At 38.4% G+C, this 25,056-nt stretch overlaps 1 protein-coding gene across 1 annotated transcript in view; it reads right to left on the reverse strand.

The window, feature by feature from the left end:
* LOC6574808 (uncharacterized protein DDB_G0287625) overlaps window positions 1-23,324 on the reverse strand; it is a 46,869-nt gene extending 23,545 nt beyond the window's left edge. The window contains exons 1-2 of the mRNA XM_044007974.1: window positions 23,152-23,324; window positions 19,504-21,883 (exon numbers count right to left, since the gene is read on the reverse strand). Coding sequence (XP_043863909.1) covers window positions 19,504-21,122 — 1,619 coding nt within the window. The 5' untranslated portion in view covers window positions 21,123-21,883; window positions 23,152-23,324. The remainder of the gene's footprint in view (window positions 1-19,503; window positions 21,884-23,151) is intronic.
* Between the last annotated feature and the right edge of the window lie 1,732 nt (window positions 23,325-25,056).

Consider the following 25,056-nt stretch of genomic DNA (forward strand, 5'->3'; position numbering starts at 1 on the left):
TTATATCATGTCCAACTGGCTGAATGGCTCACATTAATTTGGCAAGTTCATTAGCCCCCAATAGCTAATGACACGAAAGGTCTTACAAGCCAAGTATATGCATATACATATATATATATATATAAGCAGGTATTAAAATTGATTTATCTAGAGCCTGATCAGTTGATCGTCTCTATATGGCAATTGGCGGTTTTTCTAAATGAAGATTTCTGTCTCGATATCAGTCGTTGGTAGCTGCTTTTATGGCAACAGCGACGCCTCTTAGTCGTTGCCAACCTACGCACTCAGTTTTTAAATATATTAATTAATTAGCACAAGTATTCGTAAATGGCCTAAACAAAACTGAACCGGACTGAAACAAACTGACTGACTGAAGAGTTGGTTCTTAAGTATATCAAGGAAAGAAAGTAGATAATTATGAAAGCAGCTCTAGCTCTATTAATAGTAGTACAGCTAGGCATACTAATCACAGCTATAAACATTTTATTATTTCCAATTACAAACATTATAATTACTCTCTCACTTCCGAGGGATATGCTCCAGTCGAGCAGTCAGATTTTTGTGAAAGCATGAGAAAAGCATTAAAAATCTACAGCTTAATTCTCAGCAAGCAGTATAATTTATTCCAAGAACATATCTGTCTTTTATTTCTACTTTTCACATATGCGATAAGCAGACGCTCTTAACACTTGGCCACATTTAGCTGGGGGGTTTCAAGCATAGCAAAGCCATAAAGCCCAGGCACAAACATAGAACTACGAACTACATATGTAAGATTTTCCACGTGCAGTCAGTACAACGCTTAAGGTCAACACAAATAACTTTGGCTATATGTATAAATATACAAGAGTATTGTATATATATTTATATATATATAGACATTTCTTTGGGCACATTCGAATAAATAAAACGTCTTAGCGTTTATGTACATAGATATGTAAGCAGGCACAGTTTTGAATGTTGTTTGAAAATCGTTTTGTTATTAATTAAGAAGGTAAAGCACATTTCTAGTCAGAGACCAAACGGCGGCTATATAATTTGTACAGATCTCTATTCGGAACTCGGAATCGCACAGAACGTTTTAGTTATTTTTTGGCGCAGTTCTTTGCGAGCCATAGCAACATTTTTTATGATATTTATTTTTTGTTGTTTCTTCATATACAGCATAATTATTTTTAATTGTTATGCAGCCTCGTTTTGTTTTTAGAACGTGCACATATACATATAAACATAGAGACACAGAACGCACTCAGACACTCGCACACACGCACAACAAGAGCTGCGTAAATATTTTGATCGCTGAGATTCTTCGACGCGTACTCACAAATGATAATTTGTAAAAACAATATGGGAATTATAAACATATAATTTGTTTTATTTGTAATGGCGTGTATTTCTTTTTCTTGGGTTTTGTTCGTTTTGACTGGGCTCGCTGTGATAGCGCTGAGAAATTCGCGTGCTACTAAAAGTCAAACGTTGGCGACTTTTTGCCACGTCGAATATCTCCCGAGTCATTCTCTCGCGCCGAGCGGAAGAGATTCGAAAACGCGCACAGCTCTATCTATCCGATGCACATATATAAATATATATATATGTATATATATAAAATATATCTATCTAGACATATGTGTTTGTAGCTGCAGAGAGCTGAGAAAATTAGAAAATCCAAGACAAAGATAAAAATATATAAGAAATGCGTGTATTGATTTAATAAAAATAAAATAACGAACAGGGTGTGTCTATCGTGAATTGCATGTGTGTGAGATGAACGCGAGATAAATGTAAATAGAGAATAATCCCAAACTAAATTAAATATTTGATTGAGCATGAAATAATTGAGGGGGGCGGCCAAATGAATTTACAGGGTTGTAAACTTATTGAGATAGAATAAAATCAATAAAAACTGAAACAGCCCAGTTCAATGAAAATGTGGTGAAAAAGAGAAACAGACCTAAAGAGATTGTGTAGAGATCTTAGACTGTGCATCAATTTTATTTTGAGTTTAAGTTTGCGTTTATTTAAGCATTAATTAAAATGTTTATTCTCCCTTTTTCTTTAAGTGTAGTCTGGACTAATCTCTGGCTATCTCTTCTATGGGATGACCACCCTGTACCTGCCTGCCGACAGCTGCTAGTGGCGAATGCTATTTTTAGAGATAATAACAAAATAACACGTTGTTTCTCTATGTAGTACATCAAATTTTTGCCTCCGCCTCTGCTCAGCTCAATGAGCCAAAGGGTAAAACCTCACACAACACGTACGACGACATTCGACTCGAGAAAAAATTCGGGCACAACGCAGTGCTCATTCAGAAAAAGAATGATGATGACGAGGAGGTGGATGCCATCAAATTTGTTTAGCTCCCCGACAGCGTCGACAAACAGCCTACAAAATATATAACAACAAAAAATAAGTACGCGTGCTTCGGGCGGGAATACTACACGACTAGATACGCTAAGCGAAAGGCGACGGGCTGTCAGTCTGAGAAATATAGGGAAATATAGATCGAAAAGTGAGAAAAGTGAGTGAAGTAGAAAAGTCAAGGTAGCTAGAAATGAAAGAGATAGAAAAAGAAAAAGGAGGAAGAGAAAGATAATCTGAGATGAAAAGACAAATAGAAAGAGAGAGAGATAGAGAGAGCGACAGAGTTAGAAATAGGAAGAGTGAGTTAAAGAATAAAAGCGAGACAGAGGTAGAAAGGGGAAAGGGATATTTACACAGAGACAGAAAGGGAGAGCGGGCAAGAGAGAGAGAGAGGGAGAGAATAGATAGAGTAAAGGAGACAGACAGAAAAAGACAGAGAGAGAAAAACAAAGGTAGAGACAGAGAGAGAGGAGAGATCAAAAATAATTCCCTCCTCTATACAAAATACTAATAGACTAAGATACCCTGCTTACCAATATTCAATGGGTTCGGGATGGAATGAAATTAAAATACATACTAGAACATTTACCCTTGCCCCGTGTGAGGCAACCAAATCGAATTGGGAGCGCGTCGACGATGTCGCATTTTAAAAATAAACTCGGAAAAGCGGTGTACGCAACGCCACCGAGAGACGGCACCACAGAGCGATGAGCACCACCGAAAATAGTGCAGGCAATCGCGCAGGTGGTAAATGGGAGCACGAACGGGATGCACTGCGACTGCGACTGCGACTCAAAAGAATGCAGCAGCAACAACAACGACAGCAGCGACAACAACAACGGCGCCATTTTGCTGACAACGTTGTCATAAATCTTGAAATGCCTTTTCAGCCAGTCGGTTCGAGGCGATTTCTCGCCAAACCAAGCGACGTGATCATAATATCAATAGTTGACCCAGAAATCAAAACGTTTATGAAGTTGGCTCAAAATAAAGGTTTCAGCTCTTTTTATTGTTTCTTTACTTTTGGCCAACAAATCAAATGAACTCCTAGCTCATTGTGTGTGATTAATCCACAGAAAATTGACCCATTGTTTGACATTTATTTGAGGAGAGATGGAATGAGAACGTAATCAACTTCTGAAATTCCCTATGCTAAGAAGGTCACAGTAGACGAGCATAAAATATAATTTATATAACCTCAAATCTCACAGTCATTATCAAATTAGAAAGAAGAGATAGACAATAGTCAAAATCAGATATGTATTTGCATCTACACTGTATGAGTCCAATAAATTAGAACATTCCAACAAATTCACAGCCTAAATAAGGTCACAATAAGAACATATATATAACCTATAAAGAAAACTAACTCAACCAAACATTTGAGAATTAACTTCAACAGAAAGTCGTGGAGAGGGTATCTCAGATCCCACAATGGCTTTCAAGCTCCTACAATGACAGCTACTCGCTGAGCAGGGGTATGGACTGGGAAGGGGGTCACACTCTAATGGGCCATAATTTAACCATTGTATTCTAAGAGATCGCAGCTAAAGCGTTAATTAACTGAGAAGTCGCCTAAAAATTGCTGCCAGGTAATTTTGGGAAAACCTTGCGCACAACAAAAGCCAAATGACGAGTGCGTTAAATAGTTAATCACAAGAAAAAACAGTTACGTGAGAGATGTGAATATGAAATACTCTTTCATTACCACATTTTAAAATAAATGAAATTTTATATATATATATTTTATATTATATAAGACACATGAGTATATGCAGGATTGCAGATATATAAATAATATATAAATTTTATTGAACAAACAAAATCTTTTTGGAATCGGAGTCAAAATATTAAATGGCAAATAGCCATATCATAACCATGTCGTTTCTGTTTTCATATAAAAACATTTTAATTTAAATATCAATTATTCCCACCTACATGAATGATGGATACGATAAAAAATAGACTTAAGGTTAGCTTGAAAGTGACATTAACGATTCAGAAACTAAGAATTTATATATTTTGTGACAACAAGAGATATCTAAACTGCGCTACACATTTCGTGACAGAATTACGAGACCCACGACAAGTGTATAAGCAAAGAAAAACAATAACAAAACCATTTAACGAGCCGAGCTGAGAAAGAGGGTCAAGCTCAGTGTTTTGTGTGTGTGCTGAGTGGAATTGAATGCGCTTTCATAGCCATAAATGAAATGCTATCAGTGGATTTATATGCAGGGCCTCTCACGTACAACGCCCCCACCTTTCTACACGATTCACAAATCACATTCGCTTTCATTTTGATATGGTAAAACCATACGGGATATACCCTGCGTTTCTGGTCTGGTTTCTGGGCCAATTTGACATCAAGTCGAGTTGGTTTCTAAGTTAAGCGGCTTGGCTCATTTGTGAAATCTCTAAATAAACAGCTCAGTAATCATATGCAAATAAGCCAACAAGAAGAGACGAACAAGCATACGAAGTAGAAGACGAAGAAGAAGCAGAAGAAGAGAGAGAAGAAGGAGAAGAAGCAACAGTAGATTTCACATAGTCGCTGAAGTTTTGGTTTGGTTACCCAAATACGAACAAATTTCGTTTAGTCCGGTGACCCGGGTTCCATACGATTCGTTTCGGGTTTCTCTTTCGAGAGCGAACGAAAAGCGAAATTTGATTTCGGCTTTCTGATTAGTAGAACTAACCAACAAAATATAATCAAAATAAATGAAAAAATAAACAAACATCGAGAAATGTGGCCAACACCTTTGCGAATAGCAGGGCGGGAGGGTTTTCTTAATTTATGCACCTTGTCATCGCTTTGGCTTTTAACGATGGGTCGATGGGTTTTGGGTTTTAGCTCTGCGGCATTGTGTTTTGGTTTTTTTCTTTCTTTTGGGCTAGAAACTACCTGCTTTAACTAGACAAAAGCGAAAGTCGTCTGGTAATATATCAAATATGCTTGCTGAATTATTTACGGAAAAAATACGAAAACTTAAAAGGTAAAATATTAAAATATTTGTATACCAAATATCCATAACGAAAAGAAACAAACTTTGAATGCGAAAAATCCAGTTATTGTTGTCTTGAGCCCCATGATACGAGCTGATATAAACCTGATTTAACTTTTTGCTGTTATAATATATATGTTTATATTATAGATTAATTTAAAGCTGTTCATTCAAAGATTATTTGTGCATATACTATTGAATAATAAAATTACCTCGGGTAATACGTTTCTTTTCTAGCTAAGCAGATTTGATAAAAAATTGTGTGTAAAGCTTAGTTAATAAACTAAGTTTCAGCTTAAATATTATATTGAGTCTGCAATGGAGCTCGTAACCCTAAGCTAACATTTGATGTCTTGAGTTTTAATTTGTATAAAAGAAAACAAGCTTAGACACGATGTTTGCTGCGAGTCTTCACTTGATTTATGACATTTCCATTTTTCAATTATTATAATCGTAAATATTTCAATATCTCATAAATGTCAGGAATCGAACATATTTAACTCAATGGAATTTCATTTTGGCTAGACCTAATTAGTTTGCCTTTTGAAAGATTATGTACATCTGATATGATTGAGAGATATATCATAAATTAAACAATACAGAGAGCTAGAATTTCTTCAATTATCATATGTGCGCCTATAAATTTTAATTTTTCCAATGATTTATACAATCATAGCTAACGCATACTCAATTTCGACATACCTTTAAACTAGTTTGCAAAGAATCAATAAAGCTCAAATGTTAACACACAAAGCAAACAAGACTTTGAACAAGAATCATTATATCTAGTCATTGGCTTTTTGTATAAATATTTATTCTTCCATGTTTTTATAAGGAACATGGCATTTAACTATTCCTCAATCTTATCTCAATTCTAGCGACTTGCGCTGAACATGTTGAAAGACCTGCAGGTTATTTTGGGGGGCGTATTGCCAAATCTGTAGTGCTTAAATCATCGTTCAGCGCTTTGTACATATTTGGCTAATAGCAACGCGATTTCCAAGCAAGTGAAATGCCGAAATAACAGCAACAACAACAGCAGCAAGAGCAGCAAGAGTAAGAGCTAAACAAAAGTCAAAGCACTTGGCCAGTCAGTCTGGCCGATTGGAGCAGGAAACTTGAGCAATGCGCGCACTTGACTGCATAGTTTCGTTTTGTATCCATAAGATACAAATCAGCAGCAGCAGCAACAGCAGCTGTTGCTATTGCTGCTATTTTGGGGCAATACACAACAAACTCATAAAGTTCAATTGCGCCAAAAGCACTTGAGTTTAAATTTATAAATTTATACAAAAATATGTACAAGAAATAAAAGAGACCAGCCAAAAGGTGAGACAAGTGCGCAAAAGATACAAAACTCTAATTTAGACTGATTGTAAGGCGCAGATGCATAGATACGCAATCGTTAGCCGAGGATCGGCTAGAAACCCACCAGAGAGTCAAAACCGAAAACCGGCTGCTGGCGAGCCGGAATCTAGCCTGGGCAAAAACTGAACTCGAAAAATCACAAATTTGAAATTTAAATTCAAATTTTGTAGCGCAAAACTGTGAGCTCCAAGTGCATTAAGTGCCGAATTGCTTCCGGTAGCTGCGACCATAGCACAGCCACAGCCACTGCCACACAGCCAATGGGCCAACACACAAGCTCACTTGTGGCCAAGAGGTGCTCTCTGCTCACTGCTCGTCACAAGTCTGCGCCGCATTTCGTAAGCGGCTTCAGTTTTCTGACAATTTTCTTTTCGCTTCATTTTTGTTTTTACTTTTTTGGCCAAACAAACAACGCGCACACACACACGCACACACATGGCTAATGTTATAAATTAACGCAACATACAACAGCAACAAACAGTGTAACAAATAAAAATGTAAGCAAGTAGAGCAACTCGGCTAAATGATACCCTAAACCTTATATTTAGAAGGTTTTTAAGCAAATTTTCATCAAGCAAATTTGCCTAGAATGGGAAATAAACTTCATTAGCATTTCAAAAGCCTTGATTAGCTTTTTATGTGTAGATATAGAACACTACCATGCTCTAGGCTAAACTGATTTTAAGATAAGCCAAGACAAAGCAGCGCATGGCTAACTGGACTGCAAACAGTTTTCTTCTGCTCGAGAATAAATAAAGTTAAAGAATTCTCTAGCTCTTTCTATTACCTAGAGCGCATATACCCCATATGCCCACTTTCAATTAGCTGAGGGTACACAACACACAAATTGTACCGTCATGTGGGTTTTATATAAGCCAGGCCAAGCAGCTAGTCGGCCAGCCAGTCAGTTAGGCAGTCAGTCGGGCAACCTACGCGCATGTGCGTCCAGATCCACATCCACTTCCAGGTGGGACCCGCTCACAAAGTTGGCCAATTTTTCCGCATCTGCTGCCACTTTCGTGTATTTTAATTAAGCTTTCGGTTTTGCAAATATACAGCTTTTATTTTCTACTTTTCTCACGTCAATGAGTCTGCATAAAATTAGCAAAGTTCAGCTGCGAAAATTGCTTAATTATCTAATGCCAACACTACAATAGAAAATGCCGCCAAAAATAACAATAAAATAGAAAACAATAAATAAATTATATGCCTGTCCACATCAATTTAAGGTGCGTTTGTTGTTTTGCCTTGTGGGAATGGGAAGCGAATCGCAGCTAAAGAGAAGAAATATATCTAGAGAGATGTGAATAGTGTGCAGCTTAACAAGAATCAAACTGTCTATAGAAACAATAAGCTGAAGCCAAAATTTAAACAATCCAAAATTAAAGATTGCCAAAAATTCAAAGAAAAAGCCGAAAGAAAAGAACTGAATAGAAGGTCAACGTCGATAATGACCTAAATTATTGATTCGGTTTAGAAAAAAAAATTCATTATAAATGGAATATTTATGAGATGCTTGATTGATTTAAATATGCCATTCATATGACTTATATTAAAACTGGGTAAATTATAAATAAGCTGAATAACTTATAATGAATATACTATATGAACAAATGATTCAATCGATCATATGAAAAATTTGGTATATTAGACATATATTACCAAATTTCAGCCCATTAAACCGCAAAACAAAAATTGCAATTCTCCTTTTACTTTTATGTTTTCCGCCTACAAAATGAAGACAAGTGCTAAAAATATTAAATGAAGCCTTGTCAAGTTTTAAATGAAAATCTTTGTTGTATGCCCAAAAAACTGAAACAAAAACATAATAATAGCTCAGTGTTAAAAGCGTTAGAAACTCGTATAGAAAGTTGCAGCGGTTTTACACTTGACCCAGAGCTAATACAAAGCCAAATATTTGTACAGCTGGAAAATGCTGCATAGAACAGGCCCCCCAAACAAAGAGCAAAGTACCGTTACTCGCTAAAATCTTCAAGAATCTGAAACTTGAGAGTGTGTGTGTGTATGTGAGTGTGTTGTGACGTCTCACACACCATACACATTCACCGAGTAAGATTGTCTCCCCAACCCAGGCCCATGAAACAGATCAACGGCTGTCACTGTAAGCGCTCTCAGCTCCAACTGGTAGCCCCAACTGAAAGTCACAATCGGTTACAGTAAAGTGTCAGATGCTTAGCAATTATGATGATTATGAGGAACTTACATTTCACATAGAACAGCAGACGAAAGCCTGCCTGGCGGACTGGCTGACTGACTGACTTTAGACGACATGAACCCATAACCGTAACCAAAACTTCTCAGTCGAGCACTGCGCGCACTTTGTGCTACTTATTTCAAGTTCTCCCTCTATGTGGTAGCATAGGGTATTACCATTTTGTCCAGAGCAATATATGTTTATGTATCTGCTTTGATCTATCAATATAATATCATGGGGGAGTTCTCTTCGTTTTGATCTATACATGTAGATATAGTTCCCAAATCATATATCATTCCACTATATCTTTAAAAGTCTCTAAGCTTAGGCTTAGCCTATGTCATACTGTTATAATACTGCTAGGGTATTTAATCGTTGTTCTTGCCTGTTGGCCGTTGTTTTGGGGGCTTTGCGGTGCGTTCAACCTGCATTTCTGTCGCATCATCTAAAACTATATTTTTTTCGGGTACCTGAAACAAACAGAGGCACAGCACTTGTCAGTGCGTCAATCAGTCAGTCAGTCAGTCTGTCGGTCGGTTGTTCAGTTAGAGTCGCTTTGCCATGCTTTAACGGTTCTCACACTCGCGGGCAACTGAATCTGGCGTGTGTATCTTTGGCAGCGAGTGGCACTCATCATAATTACAACGCCGCAACAACAACATCAATCTAACTGACTGACTGACTGACGGACTGAATGACAGCCACATGAGGCACAGGCAAGCATCGGCCTCACTCGCGCAGTTCCATAGCCTTTCGTACTGTTCATAATTTATGATTGCTTTGCGTGATTTTACATTTCTATGTTATTAGTCTAAACTTGGCTTGAATCTATGCTCGTGTCTTTGTCTGCTGAAATGGCAAAAATGAAAAACACCTACATACGTTCGCACCACGGACCCAACGCAGTCGCCAGCCCACACATTGGGCAAGGGGCGGGCCGGCGGGCTGGCGGACAGGCCAGGGTATGCTAGACAGAATTGCACGTTGTGGCCAAATTGTGTTTGGAATTTTGAATGCTGCCGATCATTAAAATCAATTCTGATTCATTAGCTTCAATTGATGGCTTTGTGTAATGATTCGCAGACACCGTTGATCCCGAGTTCAGGTGCCGAGTGTGGGATTTTGAGAAATCAACAAATCTTTAAGATCGCTGAAACCTTGTAATACAAATGGTCTTAGTCAACAATCTATTTGCCATAATTGAAGATTGAGCAAGTCAGAATAGCAATAGTGATATGATAGCTAACTAGAGCAGAAGCGGATATATATTATCATTTCTTATCTAACTACATTGTATTATTTATATATATGCCTATTTCTTTAAATATATTATATATACCATTAACAACTTTCAAAATCTAGCACCTATATCATTATCAAGCCTCCAGACAAACCGTAAGGTCAAACTCAACCACAGAGCGAGAATAATGTTATGAAAACTCTATCAAAGGCTCACCTTGAAATTAGTTTAATGATCTAAAAAAATATATATTCAAATCTACTTAGTTAGTGCGTAAAATATAACATGGCAATTATTTTCAGCACGTCATCAATCATAGCCATAATAATAATAAAAGCAAACAAATGGAATGAAGTTAAAAATAGAGGAACCAACGGCTGACCAGCTGTCAGAGAAACACAAAATGTTTGACCCCAAGCAATATTTGCTTTGCCGTATGTCAATGTTTCTTAAGGAAGCATTTGAATTGTTGTTGTTGTTGCTGCTGTTGTTGTTTTAGCTGCACAAATAGACGAGGTCAGGAAGTGTGTAGGGGGAATATTTCCGCTTGAAGTGCCATAAGGAAACTCTTGACACAGAGACCACAAAATGTTTGATTTAAGAAGGAAAAACAATGCAGGCGAATGTTAGCGACTGCGTAATACTCGCTGGGATTGAATTAACCGTTATGAGATAAATTAGAATATACTTATCATATCTGCCTAGATCAGGTCTTTCAGCTATAGAGTTGTAGAACTTAATCAAAAATCTTAGAAAACTCAGTATACCCCTTAGTAATGCATGAGCGGGTATTCAAATGGTTATTGCTTCAGTTATGACCTAAGAATTTCCATGTAAATGTGCCGATATGCAAATGATATCTGGATAAACATAGAGAAGCAAATAAACGAACTGCGACAGCATTTGCCCAAAGGCACATTTCGATTGTTGTTGCTGCTGCTGCTGCTGCTGCTGTGTTTATTGCTGTTGCAATTCCCAGAAAATTATGCCTGAAAATTGAGAGTCTCGAGTCTCGAGGAGCGCTGCATCGAGTCGCTGCGCGCTGTTTGAAGCTGGATTTGGATTTGGATTTGCAGTTTGCAGTTCGCCGTTAGACTTGCCTTTCGCGTTGTCGACGCTATTACGACACAGTTTTCGTTTCGTTTTTAATAATCATTTGCAAATGTCTATTAGGCCGCCCCCACCCCACTCTTCTGCTCGCTCTCCCTCTCTCCCTCTCTCCCTCTCTCCCTCTCTCTCTCTTTCTAGCTGTTGCGCATGTGCAGCGTTTTTCAAAGGAAACAAATCGCTAAGCCAAACGAAACTGAAAATGTGCCGCAAAAAAAATAAATAGCAAATGAAAAGAAAAACAAACTTTGGATGAAAATGTTTGGAGCATGTAAATTAAGACTTTTAGCTCAAATTATAGCAACTGGCTGGAGGGAGGCTCGGTTCAGAGTGCCTGACAGGCCATTGATTCCCTGTAAATTTGTGCACATTTCTTATAAAGCGACGCCCATGCTGCTTGCATTGGAATTATAGTCATCCTGCCTGAAAAGTAAAAGTTGGACAACTCTTAAGGAGTGTTTCACTCCACTGGCAGCGCACACTTGCACTTTGCCAAAGAAAAGCAAACAGAAATTACGAATATTTATTTACTATGTGTCACATATAATCAGCAATTTGAAAATTAATATTCAAAGAAATTATTTATGTCTAATTGTGGAGCTTGATGTAAGCTGGAAGTCTAGGAAAAGCTGTCAGGCCATTTCCATTGGAAATTGCGAAACCTATGAAATACGCAGAATCTGCTGAGAGTGCTTAAAGGTGCTGTGCACGGAAATGGCTGGCAATTCTTGACAACGGACAACTGTTGCTCAGTTATGCAATTAAATTAAAATAAAGTTGCAGCAGCAGCAACAACAATAACAGCAGGCAGCAGTCGGGTGACCGCATTGCAGTTGCATTTGTTGTTGCTGCCGCCTGTTGCGAGTGTTGCAATTGCTTTCGCTTTGATTGAATTTATTTTATAATCCACGATGCCAACTGCTTAGCCAGCATCAGTGTGTGTGTGTGTGTGTGTATGTAACTGCGTTTATGTATAGGCATAAGAAAACTGCATCTGTAAGATTTGCATTTTACCCACTGCGCGAACATAGGAAACGGACGACGCGTCCGACAGCCCCCAGAGACCGACACACACACACACACACACACACACACACACACCCGAGCAGCCGGTCAGGCATATATGATAAATTATATTATTGGCATAATAATATATTTAAGCGTCATAAGCAGTAAAACTTGCATCGAGTCGAGCTAAGAGCTGAGAGTTGTATGATTTAAATTCAAGCATTTCACATTTTAAAATGCGCATTAGCGGCTTCCTTCCAATTCGATTTCGATCAAAATAACAAAAAATGGCTGTAAATAGTAAAATTAAATAACAATCAAAGAAGTTCGAGCTATAGATACCCTTTAGATGTTGTGCGCCTAACTAACTAAATGCTGATAAAATTACCAAAAACAGAAACAGCAAAATAAAAAAAAAAATATTTAAGCATTCACTATAATTACTAGTCAGTATCATTTCGGATTGAAAGAAAATTTTGCAGCTCTTTAGATTTTTTTCAAATTTAAGCAGATGAAAATCTTGATTTTTGATAATAAAAAAAACTCATAAAAAAACTATTGCAATAAAGTCTGACTTAAAAATGTATCGAAAAATTATAGAATTATAGACAATTGCATCAATACACAATACTATATACCCTTCATTCACATCTAATTGCTATAGGGTATAAGAGCGTAAAACTGAAATTCAAAATGGAAAATGGCAAATTGCATTAAATAAATAGAAAACTGTGACTGCTGCCATTGCTGTGGCGGCCTCTCTCTGCGAGTCTCATGTTTATGGATTTGCTTTGCAAATTGGATTATGCTTTATTGTGATATTGTTATTGTTGCTGTTGCTGTTGCCTTTGCTCTTTCTTCTGCTGCTGTTGCTGCTGCTGCGCCACATCGTCAAGCAGCGGCAATAAAAATGTCGGCGCATGCGTCGCTGCCAAACTCTTGTAATTACAGAGTTGCCAGCGTGTTGCACAGTGGTTGCCACTGAATTTATGCCCCACAATCTGGCAACTGGCAACTGGCAACTGGCAACTGGCAACTGGCATCTGGTATCTGGTAGCCCCTTTAATTATTTGCACGAATTCGGTTTGTTAATCGCCCATTGACGTGCCGCATCGATCGGCCATAGACATCTCCATACACAAACACACACACATGCATATAGATAGACAGATATAGAGTATATATAGAGCTACATTGGTATCTGAGTAAAAGTGCAATGAAAGCCACAAAAGGCACACTTCAATTAAAGGGGACGGCACGGCGCGATTGTCGACATCGGATTGCATCGGAGTTAGTTAGATAAACAAAACTGCGCGCCAAATTACGGCATTGTTATCGCAGCAGAGCAAGACAGAGAAGGAGAAAGACAGAATGAGCGAGAGAGAGTGTGTGTGAGTGTTGAGGGGGGGCGAAATTTATGATTGAATTGAGCATTTTCACGTTTGTTTTTCCTTAATGGGCAAGTGAAAAGCCGAACAGCAACAAATGGGCCCATCAATTGCCAAATGAAATGAATTCAAGAAGTTGTAAGCAGCGAGTTTAAATGCCAATGACCGACGCGAGTTGCACTTATCGTCAGAAATCCTAAAAAAAAAAAAAAAAACACTAACACACTAATTCCCAGTGGTGGAAAATGCAAAGTGAAAACTAATGATAGAACAGCTCTAATGTGGCCACAGTCCAATTACCAATAAGGAAAATTGCGGTGCACGTAGAAAGTGCTTGGAGCAGAGCAGGAAAAATTCATTTTTCTTTTTTTCTCTCAACCTATCCGTTAGGGAGCTACTAATAGAAAATTAACAGTTAACTTTTGAATCGAAAAATGTAGTTTATGTGGAAAAAGTTAAGTAAGTGCTCAAAGTCTTTACTTTGATGTAGTTTTCAGTTGGAATAACAAATAATTATACAATAGAAAAAATATATATTATTATATAAGGAAAAACTATGTTTAAAGTCTTCACTACTGCTGCAATCAAATGTTCAGAAACTATCCCCACTTCCCAAATGAAATTAATACAAATGCCCCTTTTATTGGCATTTGAAACTCGCTTATTAATCATATCATCAGCCTCTGTTGCCTTCAATCATTCAGATTGAAAATTACTCTATAACTTTATACAATATTTATATGCATTAAATCATGCCCCCTCAAAATCGAACAAAATATAGAAAGAAATACTTCGGGCAGCATATCATTTAATCAAAAGCTCGTTAGTCTGCGCACACAGTTTGCGCTTGAATTTTTAATGGCTTAATCAGTTTCGGTTTGGTTTTTTTTTTTTTTTTTCATTTGTTTTTTGGTTGGGATAGAGAGAAGGAAGCCACAAGGAAATTGCATCGGAAAGCGATACAAAAGAAGCACATCAAAAGTGTTTCCTCTACATGCACATATGTATAAAAGTTTTTTCTCTCTCTTTTTTTTTTTTTTTTTTTTGTTGCCTCACAAATTGATTTGGTATGTGAAGACGGATAATTGGTTTTTGAGCGACCATAGAAAAGCTTTCACGGAGAGTCTGACGCACGCTATAAGTAGGTTTTATTAACAACTCAATTAGGGCGCCCTATTGGCAGCCAATTGGAATTTTTTAGATATACATATACATAGAGAGACATATGTGAGGATAGAGTTAGAATTTGAAAATAGTCATTAATTGAGCTTTAATTACAAAACATGCTAAACTAATTTATTGCATAATAAATATTGCATACTTCTTTAAATTGGTATACTTTTTGTTTAAAAAACTACCGCTTGTATGACTTTCAGCTACTCGCTTTCATATCCTAATTCGAAGCAAATTATTTTTTCCTCAGTTCATTAAGCTACTCAGCTGAATTGTAAAACACAGCTTCGTTTCTATCAGCTCTGATGGTATTCTTCCAGTTTTCATTATAATACATTTATGTGTTATAAATTTTGCATATATTATGAACATGTTCTCAACGATTTTAAGATACAATTTAAAGATTTCATGAATTTTTTATGAACAGATCGAGAGGAGAAATTAATGATTAAATAATATCTAACATAATCTGATGATAAAAGCTTTTCAGTATAAACTGCATTTATATAATCAGAATAAATTATTATTATTATCACTTAAAGATATGAAGCTTTGGCTAGTATGAGTCTCAGCTCAAAAAATGCATTAATAGCTGACTGGAAGTCGATCTATGTTTGGTAGTCTAATAGCACTTATACACTTATATATCGAATGCATTATTATTTCAAATCATTTGTGTTAAATGGGAACACGCAACCTCACCCAAAAAGGCAAAAATCAATCACTTTTTTAGTGCTCATTAAATGCATATTAAAGCAATCATAAACAAATCGCATCCGCTAATTTTAAACTATAAATATAAGAAACATCTTTTCGATATCTACAAACATTAATACCATCGCATGTAATAGGAGGAAAGAAGTAATTTTGAAAAGTTTGTAGTTCACAGTCGAAACATATTTTCAGAGACATGTGCCAAATTGTTTTTATCGCTGCCATTAGAATAACTGTTGTTTGCGAATCAGGAATAGTATTACTCATAAAATGAAGAAGAAGAATCATAATTAGGTATAGACGTGGAGTGTGCGTGCGAATTGATCAGCTGATTCATTGGCGAGTTCTATAAAGATTTTCACAGCTTTCTCTAGGTGTCAAGTTGAATGAACATGCTAAGAAAACATAATTGTCCGCATGTGTGTGCGTGAGTGTATGTGTGAGAGTGTGTGTGTGCGTCTGGGAAGAAGCTAACTACTATTGCATTTGGCTCATTGCGTCGCACGTATACTGTATGACTAATCAATATAGAGAGCAAGACAGAGACCGACTGCGGTACAGACAGAGAGACAGATAGATAAAGACTCTCTGGGAGAAGCTACGCTTGGGCGAGTTTCACAAGCTTCGCGACCCGCATATAAGAGCTTTGCGTATGAGTTTTTACGATCGTACGAATTGTATTTGCATTTATATTGAATGTGTGTATAAGTGTGTGTGTGATCAGCAAATGCCAAACAATGTGAGTCACGATAATCAGCGTTGAGCACACCGCAAACACGTCTCGCAATATTCACAGTACGCTCATAAGCGCGAGGGTGGAAAAGGGAATAAATGTATAGAAATTACTAAATGTACATCATAAAATATATATTTTCAAAAAATGTTTATAAACGAAGTATTACAATTAAGTAAAGTAAAATATATATTAATCATTAGATATAAATATTCATAATTATATTAATATATGTAAAATATATAGAAAATTTACATATAATAAAAATTGGAAAATAAAAAAAATATATATATCAAACATTTCAATCTTTTTTTTTTTTTTTTTTAATTCTTAGTTTTTCGGAAAAAAGTTTCAGAAAAAGAGTTACCAAAAAATATTAATGCTTGATATATAAGGTAAGCCTTACTTTCCCTGATAGCTTACACACAGTAAGCTCACTTCAGGCTTAAAATATAATATACATATAAGATATGGCCAATGCAACATGATCATGTGATTTTCTTGTACATATGTAATAAGAACAAAACTTATCAAGTTGCTTTCAATAGCCCTCTATGACGATTGCCGGTTATTCGCAATTTACCATAGTCTTTTCAATAAAGCCCTGTTACAGCCCTCGTGTATTAAAAAAGAGTTGCTGTGTTATATGCGCAGTTATAATAACAACGCTTTGAATATCGCACAGTGGCTGTAAAACGAGTTTGGATTTGTTGAAATAAGCATTTATGAGAAATTAAATGCACACTGCATATTTGTATATACCTGAGCGTTAACATATATAGTAAATATACATATACACCTATATATATATACGTATGTGTACAGCATATTTATTTGTGTTTCTTTATAGAGAGGAGACATAAGTAGACGCTAACTTGGCCAGACAGTTGTTGTTAAATATTGCAAGATGTTGCAGTTGCAGTTGCAGCAACTGCAATCGAGCGTAATGCGCGCGCATGCAACGTGCCACAGCAGTAGCAGCAGCAGCAGCAGCAGCAGCACAAGCAACAACACCAACAACAACACCTTTGAAATGGTGTCAGCAATAATTTATCAAAATAAAGCGAAGAAAAAAAAACGAACATGAAAAAAGCATAAATAAACCAGGCAAAGTTGTTCAAACCGCATCTAAGTCTAAAAAAAAAAAAAAATGAAACGAGAACCCGAACAATTTGCATGAGCGCAGCCAGAGACAAAAGACAATGCATGAATGTATCTGTGAGATACGAGCTATCTCAAGTGCTGGCCCAGGGCATGTAAAGCGTGTCAGCGCAGTGAAACTCGGTGAAATAATTGCGGTAAGCGCATAAATAAAATTACACATGTTGTGAATTTGCAAGCACCAGCCACGCCCACTGACAGTCCCAGCAGTCGGCAGCACTCACCGGCAGCCCTACAACAGGTAAACAAACGCAGACAGAGGCAGGCAACAGTTATTCGCTCGATCTGTGCTCCTATGTCGGATACGTTCTTATCTTATCGCGTCTTCCTGTTGCTGCCCCAGGTATTTATTGATTTGTATACCCTTTAGTTATGGAATATTGCGGCGAGAGGGTATGATGTAGGATAAGAAGCCGTACTCTCTCCCGCTCTATTTCTCTCCCTTCTTCCGTTTACTTTACGATACATCGATAGTTTCTGTCAATCAATACCAAATTCAGGGTATCCTCTGGTTGATCATGCCCAACAAATTTAATGTTACTTGCTTTTTTCGATGCTCTGCTGATAATGCAAGTGGCAAAAACATTTTTACGACCTTTCGGAAGGGTCGAGAGACAGACAGGCGAGGGTTGGCAGAGGGTAGTGAAAAGGCTCTGTCAGTGAGGTTGACAGCAGCCGCAACTAATTAAGGAAAATGACGTCGACAATGAGCATTATCCTGCGCTCAGCCCTCTGCACGTGCCCTTTTGCCCTTTAATAGAAATAATAGGGGCTTGCTAAAGTGCATACATACATACATACACACACACATATATATGGTCCACACGACGACGACTTTCATTTTTCCACTACATTTATCCTGTCAACAGGAATTTTCATGGCATTTGACAGCATTTCCGAGAAACTAATCAATGAAAATGCAGGCAAACCTCAAACATAAAACACTATATTTATGTATGTACGTATATCTCTGTATGTATCTGAGAAATTCAAGGTATTTATTTTACTGTGAGTTCCTGCAAAGGTCACGTAAATGCTTATAATTCAAATATCTTATATAGAATAGTGCTTAGAAACTGCAGCAGAGGCACGATTTGAGTTTGCACTAAGGCAAAAAATGTAAAAATGATATTATATGAAATTATATTTATAAGATTTTTATAAAAGGGAATTTTTAAATGACGTCAATAAATCTGTTAATTATACCATATATCTGTCTTTTAATTTTCCCCTTTATACTTTCTATATGTAATTCAATTCAACTATATAGCCGTCTGCCATAGGCATTCATATAACCAGTTTCTCTTGTTCTCGATAAAAACATTTGTCCCTGAACAAACAGATTATTGTAAATGAGAGTAAAGTTTAATAACGATTCGCGTGAGTCACATGGGGTTGCCTTTAATAAGTTTACATAATGACGGACTTATCAAGGAATATTACTGTTTCATTACTGAAGCATACAAACTTAAAATGGAAATGCTTTTGTAAAATTAAAAATGTATGATATAGAACTCTTATATAATAATGTATTACAATTATAAAATTAATAGAATAATTTTACAAATTTACACATAAATCGCATTCAAAGCTCAAAATGAAAAGTTCCCCTTTATCCATGGCTGTAGTAGAAATACTACAATAAAATTGATCGTTGATTTTACTAGAATATTGGAGTGTCAGAGCCCATTCCAATTAAATTGAAAACAAAGTTATAATAATTAATTATATAATATATGTATTAGGTATTACATATTTGTATAGGTTAGATTAAATAATATGGAATTCCTAAAAATAAGCTTGATGTCATATATAATAGTTTACTGCACGATAGACGTTCGAAAAAATACATATATCATATAGTATACTTTGCCATATTTCATCTATAATAATTCTTGCTCTGTGATGAACTCAGTTGATGCATTAAATTTTGACAAAAATTCCCAAAAATAACCCATTATATCATCATTATATTGCACTTGTCTATACTGTATAGAGACCGACCGAATTTTGCAAATCTGACTCACCGTTTGACGTTGCGACAACGTTTCTCATTCTCTCGCTCAGCTTCCTTGACACTATCCCAGCTATCGCCCACGCCCGACGATGACATGTCGTCCAGTCGCTCCTCATCCTCCATGCCGGAGTCCTCCAAGCTAATGTGACAGCTGGTGAGGGTCACCTGCTTGCCATTATCCCCCACCTCTATCCAATCGGACGTACGTATGCGCTGCGAGCGCTCGGTTCCATAGGGTGACGAGTCCGAGGAGCAGCCGGAGGGGCAGCGTTTGCGTGGCGTCGAGCTGCCATTTGCATTATCCTTCAGTGATTTATTGACCGCATAGGTCAATGTGTCGTCCTCCTCGTCGCCATCGGCGTCCTCCACATTATCAGCGTCCACATCCTCCGTATCCGCATCCTCAATCGAATTGTAACGCTGACGTGTCTTAGTAGGCGTGGCCTGCCACTTAGTGGGCAACTGTTCCAGCGAGCAGGCACGATTACGCATAGCCGCCAGCTCCGAGATGAGCAGCTCGTGGAAGGCATGCTTCTTCTCGGGCGTGTTGCCGGCACTGACCGAGCTCTTGATTGTCTTCGATTTGGGCTGGGTCTGGGTCTGGGCCTGAGTCTGGACACTGCTGGTATTTATGTTAATGCGCGTGCAGTTACCTGCCGCCTGAATCACCTGGCTCAACTGTTCCTGCTCCTGCTTCTGTTTCCTTTCCCGCTCCAACTGCTGCTGCTGCTGCTGCTGCCGCTTTTGCCGCTCCTGTGCCAGTTCCTGTTCCAACAGTGCCTGATGCTGTATGGCGCGCTCATGTTTGGTTATGATGGTCGTATCGGCCAAGGTTTGCTTCTGCGTCTGGCTTATGATGATCTCCGAGAACAAACGCTCGGCAGCATTTTTCAGATTATTCTTAAACTCCACCGTTTTACCGCCCAAATAGCTGCTTCCGCTGCTCTGGCTGGACAGCGGACTGTCCAGTGTTGTCTTGGAGCGCCTAAAGATGCTGCTCACGGGCACATCCTCCACGTCCAGCGTGGCCACCGGCATTTGGACAATCTTGCGCGGCTTGGGCAGCGGCTGAGCGGCAGGCAACAGACCTGCCCGTTCGAAGTCCACCTTGCCCAGGCTCAGGCGCGTATCCTTGTGGGGCGGAGTGCTCTGAGTGGTCAGGCTATTGGCGCGATTCACGCTGACAACTGACTCTCGAGGTTTGGCTGTGGGCACAGCGGGCGCCTTGCGTAGCTTCAGCGGAGGCTTCGGCGCCGTTGCGGGTGGAGCAGGTGGAGTTGCTGTTATGGGAGCAACTGTTGCTGTTGCTGCGACGCCAGTTGCCGTTGCACTGTTCACTAGCGCCATGGTGGGCGTCTGTGTCTGCGCCTGTTTCTTTTGCAGATTCAACGAGGGCGACTTGTACACCAAGGTGCGTCCCACGGCGCTCAGTTGGCTAACAAATGTGGGCTTCTTTTGTATGAGCGGCGGGCAGGGCGTGGCAGTTGCCATAGCCCCAGCTCCTGCTGCTACTGCTGCTGCTGCAGTTGCTGTTGCTGTTTTGGGCCTGGGCGGCACTGGCGGACCGGGCCGCTTAACCGCAAGTGTTGCCTGCATTTCGCTTGTTTTTGTTGCTGTTGCTGTTGCCATTTGCCTCTCAGTTCTCACGCGTTGTCGCTGTTATTGGTTCCAAGGCGCAAAACCCGTATTTGTAGGTCACTTTTGATACCCTAAACACGAGTGTGCAAGTCGGGTATGCTAAGACAAATGTTCTTTAGACAGATGTGCCAAAAGGTGAACTTAATTTTATGGTACGGTTTGAAAGCTATTGCTTTTACAGTTTTAGAGCCGAGCAAAACAAATTTGCACTCAACTGCTTTTCTCTATTGCACTCTTCACTGGGTATTTGCCAGGTCGACTCCTGCCGTTAGCCAAGTTCTTGACTTGTTTCTTCTTTTTTTTTTTTCTTGCACCTTTTCGACTTCTTCGACTTTGTATTTTGGTATTGCGATGCGTTTATTTATTTATTTATTTATTATTATTTAGCATAAAACTTGTTTTTAGCTGCGTTCTCAGGCGACGGCGGCCACTGATGCTGCTGCTGTTATTATTGTTGTTGTTGTTGTTGTAGATGTTGTTTTTAGCATTTTGACTGCAACTGCGATGGCTGCGACGATGGCGATGGCGACTGAAACTGCGACTGCGGCGACGACTGCGACGGCGGCAGCAACTGAGACTGCGGCTGATCTATTTTGAATATAGGCCACGGCGGCGCACTAACGGGCCTAGTTGCTCTTAAGTGTGGCTGTTGCTGTTGTTGTTGTATTTGGTTTGGCTTATTGCTTATTGGTTTATTGGCTTATTGAAACTGGTTTTTAGCTCGTTGTTGTTTTTGTTGCACTTTGAATTCTCTGTGAGTTTTTTTGTTTTTGAAGTGAAAGGGTTTTAGTTTTTAATATTTCATATATAGAATACAGCGATTGCTCGAATATTATTAATTTTAAGGGATATAGAAATTGGATTTTTGTTATATAAAAATGATTTAATTTTTCCTTTTTTTATAAAAGGTTTCGTATTTAAATTTTGCAAATGAAAACAGTTGTATATAATTTTCGAACGATCACTGTATTCAAATTAAATTCGTCAATTTAAGTAATTTTTTTCAATGTATATTTAAACAAGCTTATTCAATTTTAATGTCTTGAAAGTATTTTAAAAAGTATTTTTGATTTATCTTTAGCTTTTGCACGATTTCTGTGTCTTGTTGCGGGCGAGGCCAAAAAAAAAACACACACACACATACACACACACGTCATAATTAAGTTAAGCTGTTAGAAAGCTTAATTAAGCCAAAAGGCACATAAAAACGATAAAAAGCCGAACAGCAAATGTGCCCAGAATAAATTGTAAATTAATGAAGCGTTTGAGCCGCAGCGAATTGTGCGTCTAATGAAAGAAAAACTAACGTATGATCATTAAAAAACGATTTCAGAATTTGATTTTCGTGCATTTTCAGGCACTGTGTTACGCCGCAAAAAGAAAATACATAATAAGCAATTTAATATGGAAATCGAAACAGTTAAAAGTAAATAAAACTGATAGAGAATTGAACAGAATACAAACAAATCATTAAAAAATCAAGATTTAAAAGAAATATTCAAAGAAACGAGTTTTTTTTAAGTAATTTCATTTAGTCTTCAGCAAAAACATGAAAAGCGACAGTTTTTGGTTCTCATTTAGGCAGTGTTGATGAACGCTAAGAATTTGGAGTCGCGCTTTGGGGTCATGGCAAATCGATCGATCTACGATAAGCGGCAAATTGATGATCGATAAAAAGAAACAGTTATGCGATGAACAGTTGGCTTTGATGCAACAACAATAAACGACATATTTACATCCATACACACACACACACACACACTCACACGCACGCACACAGCTTGCACTTTGAGTTTTCGCTTGATTGGGCTTATTTCATTTAAGTTTTGTTTAATTTAATTAAGTGCTAAGGCGCTGCACACAGGTCCAAAGAATGTCATCCACCCACACAGACACAGCAAGCGTTCGTCGATGCAGCACACGCACATGCATGATGCATGGCTATTTTCGACCAAAAAATTCTTGTTTCAAAAATTGTTATAAATATTTGTATTTCTATATATTTATGTAAATTAGTTACACTGCATTTGCATTTGTATTGCATTTGTCAAGCACCGAAAAACACACACGAAAAAACACCGAACCCGAAAACCGACACCGAACACACACACGCACACAACATTAGCGACCGAGCGACCATACGAGCCGTCCGTTTCGACGTTGCGCTTTGCACGAGAGTCAGAAATAAACTGAGAGCAATGTAAGAGCTAAGCGCACCTTGCTCAATCTCGGCGCATTGTGTGTTTACAAATTTGATGTGTGTGTGAGTGGGTGCGTCAGTGTGTGAATGCCAACGATGTGCGCGTGACAAAAACATTCATATTAGACGTGCATCACGAACTTTATTTGGGAGCCATTTATTTGTATATTTGCATTTAGATATTCTTATATCTAACTTATTTTATAGTACTTTGTAGTTCATTCTCTTTTTGGGCTCTCAAGTTAGACTTGAGCATACTCAACGCGAACTCTCGCTTCGCTTGCCCACGAAAAACTCACGCGACTACTGTGTGCACATCTCTATTGAAATGTGCTCTTTTAAATCGAGCCGTTTCAACTCTCTTAAAATTTTAAGCTGGCTGTTAATGTGTAATGTTAAGTAACAGCGTGATGGGTTTCGGCCTCTAAGAGCTAATTTTAATGAATAGAAAATAAATGTAATGTCTTAAAGTGAGCTAACTTAAGTTACATTGGCTTAATAATAATTAATATTGTAGTTGAAAGACTTGTAGCCATATAGTTCTCTACGACTCCCTTTAGTTGTTATTTAAGAGCATCAGCGGAGTCCGCTGTCTAACTTACGGCTCCCTCTCTCTCTCCCTATCTTTCTCTTATGTAAAGAGTAACTTGGCACATGGCCAAAAGTGCATTGATTGGCATTTGGAACGGGTCTGCTGAGGGCCGGCGCCGGCGTCTGGCTGCTGTGGTCGACCGGCCGCCCAACCATTGCAACAGCTGTTGTTGCCGCATTGCCACGCTATGCTCCATGCCACACGCCACACGCCCCATGCCCCAACCCCGCAAATCTATCCTGCTCAACAACTACGTAAATCTTTATTGATTGCATGTTGCAAGAGACGCCAAAAAGAACATAAACGCTAATCGTCTTTCGAGTGACTTTGCTGTCTGACTAAACAATTATTTTAGCCGTCCGCAACTGACTCCAGACAAATGCAAGTCGGCACAGATACATTAAGTATACGTACATAGACAAAGTATTTACTCAAGGAACTCTAAAACTCCACATTACATATAAATCTTGCTCCCTTTTTTGGGGTTGATGCGAACGTATTTGTATTTGTGTTTGCATTTGTATTTGCCTTTATATTAGAAGTCAGCCCACTGCGCACACAGAACCGCCCCAAATAAGAATTCGCCTAGCCGCTAGCCGGGGAAGCCCTCTCTTCAGCCAGGCACTTCAAATGATTTCCATGGCACTCAGGAAGTCGCCTCTTCCGGCCAAAAAAAATATGAAGTAGGGAACCGAAGCCTCTCCCATTTTCATTTGCGGACACTTTTTGTTGATTTTCTTTATGTTTCGCTCATTTGCTGCAGCGCATATATGTATGTCTATTCATATATAAATACATGTATATATATAGATATATATATATTTCCATGTTTATATTGCCGGCATTGTTTGGGCCAGTCTGGAGTATTTGTCGCAGTCGGGAATTGGCAAAGCACCAGCTGCAATTACACTTACCAAGCATGCCCAACACAATTGACTCAAAAAACATTCCATTTTTTAAATCACACACAAAGGATTATCCCTCACACACACACACACGCACACACACTCGACTGCCTCGAACGCACCCTTCGGCCATTAGGAAGCCCCAACAATGAAGGTTAAACTTACGCTAAATAGCTGTCGTCGCCAGCCACACTCCCGAGAGCCACTTCTAATCCTTCCTTCTGCTTT

This window comes from Drosophila mojavensis, unplaced genomic scaffold (assembly GCF_018153725.1).
Source record: "Drosophila mojavensis isolate 15081-1352.22 unplaced genomic scaffold, ASM1815372v1 contig_231, whole genome shotgun sequence".
In the NCBI taxonomy this organism is placed as follows: domain Eukaryota; kingdom Metazoa; phylum Arthropoda; class Insecta; order Diptera; family Drosophilidae; genus Drosophila; species Drosophila mojavensis.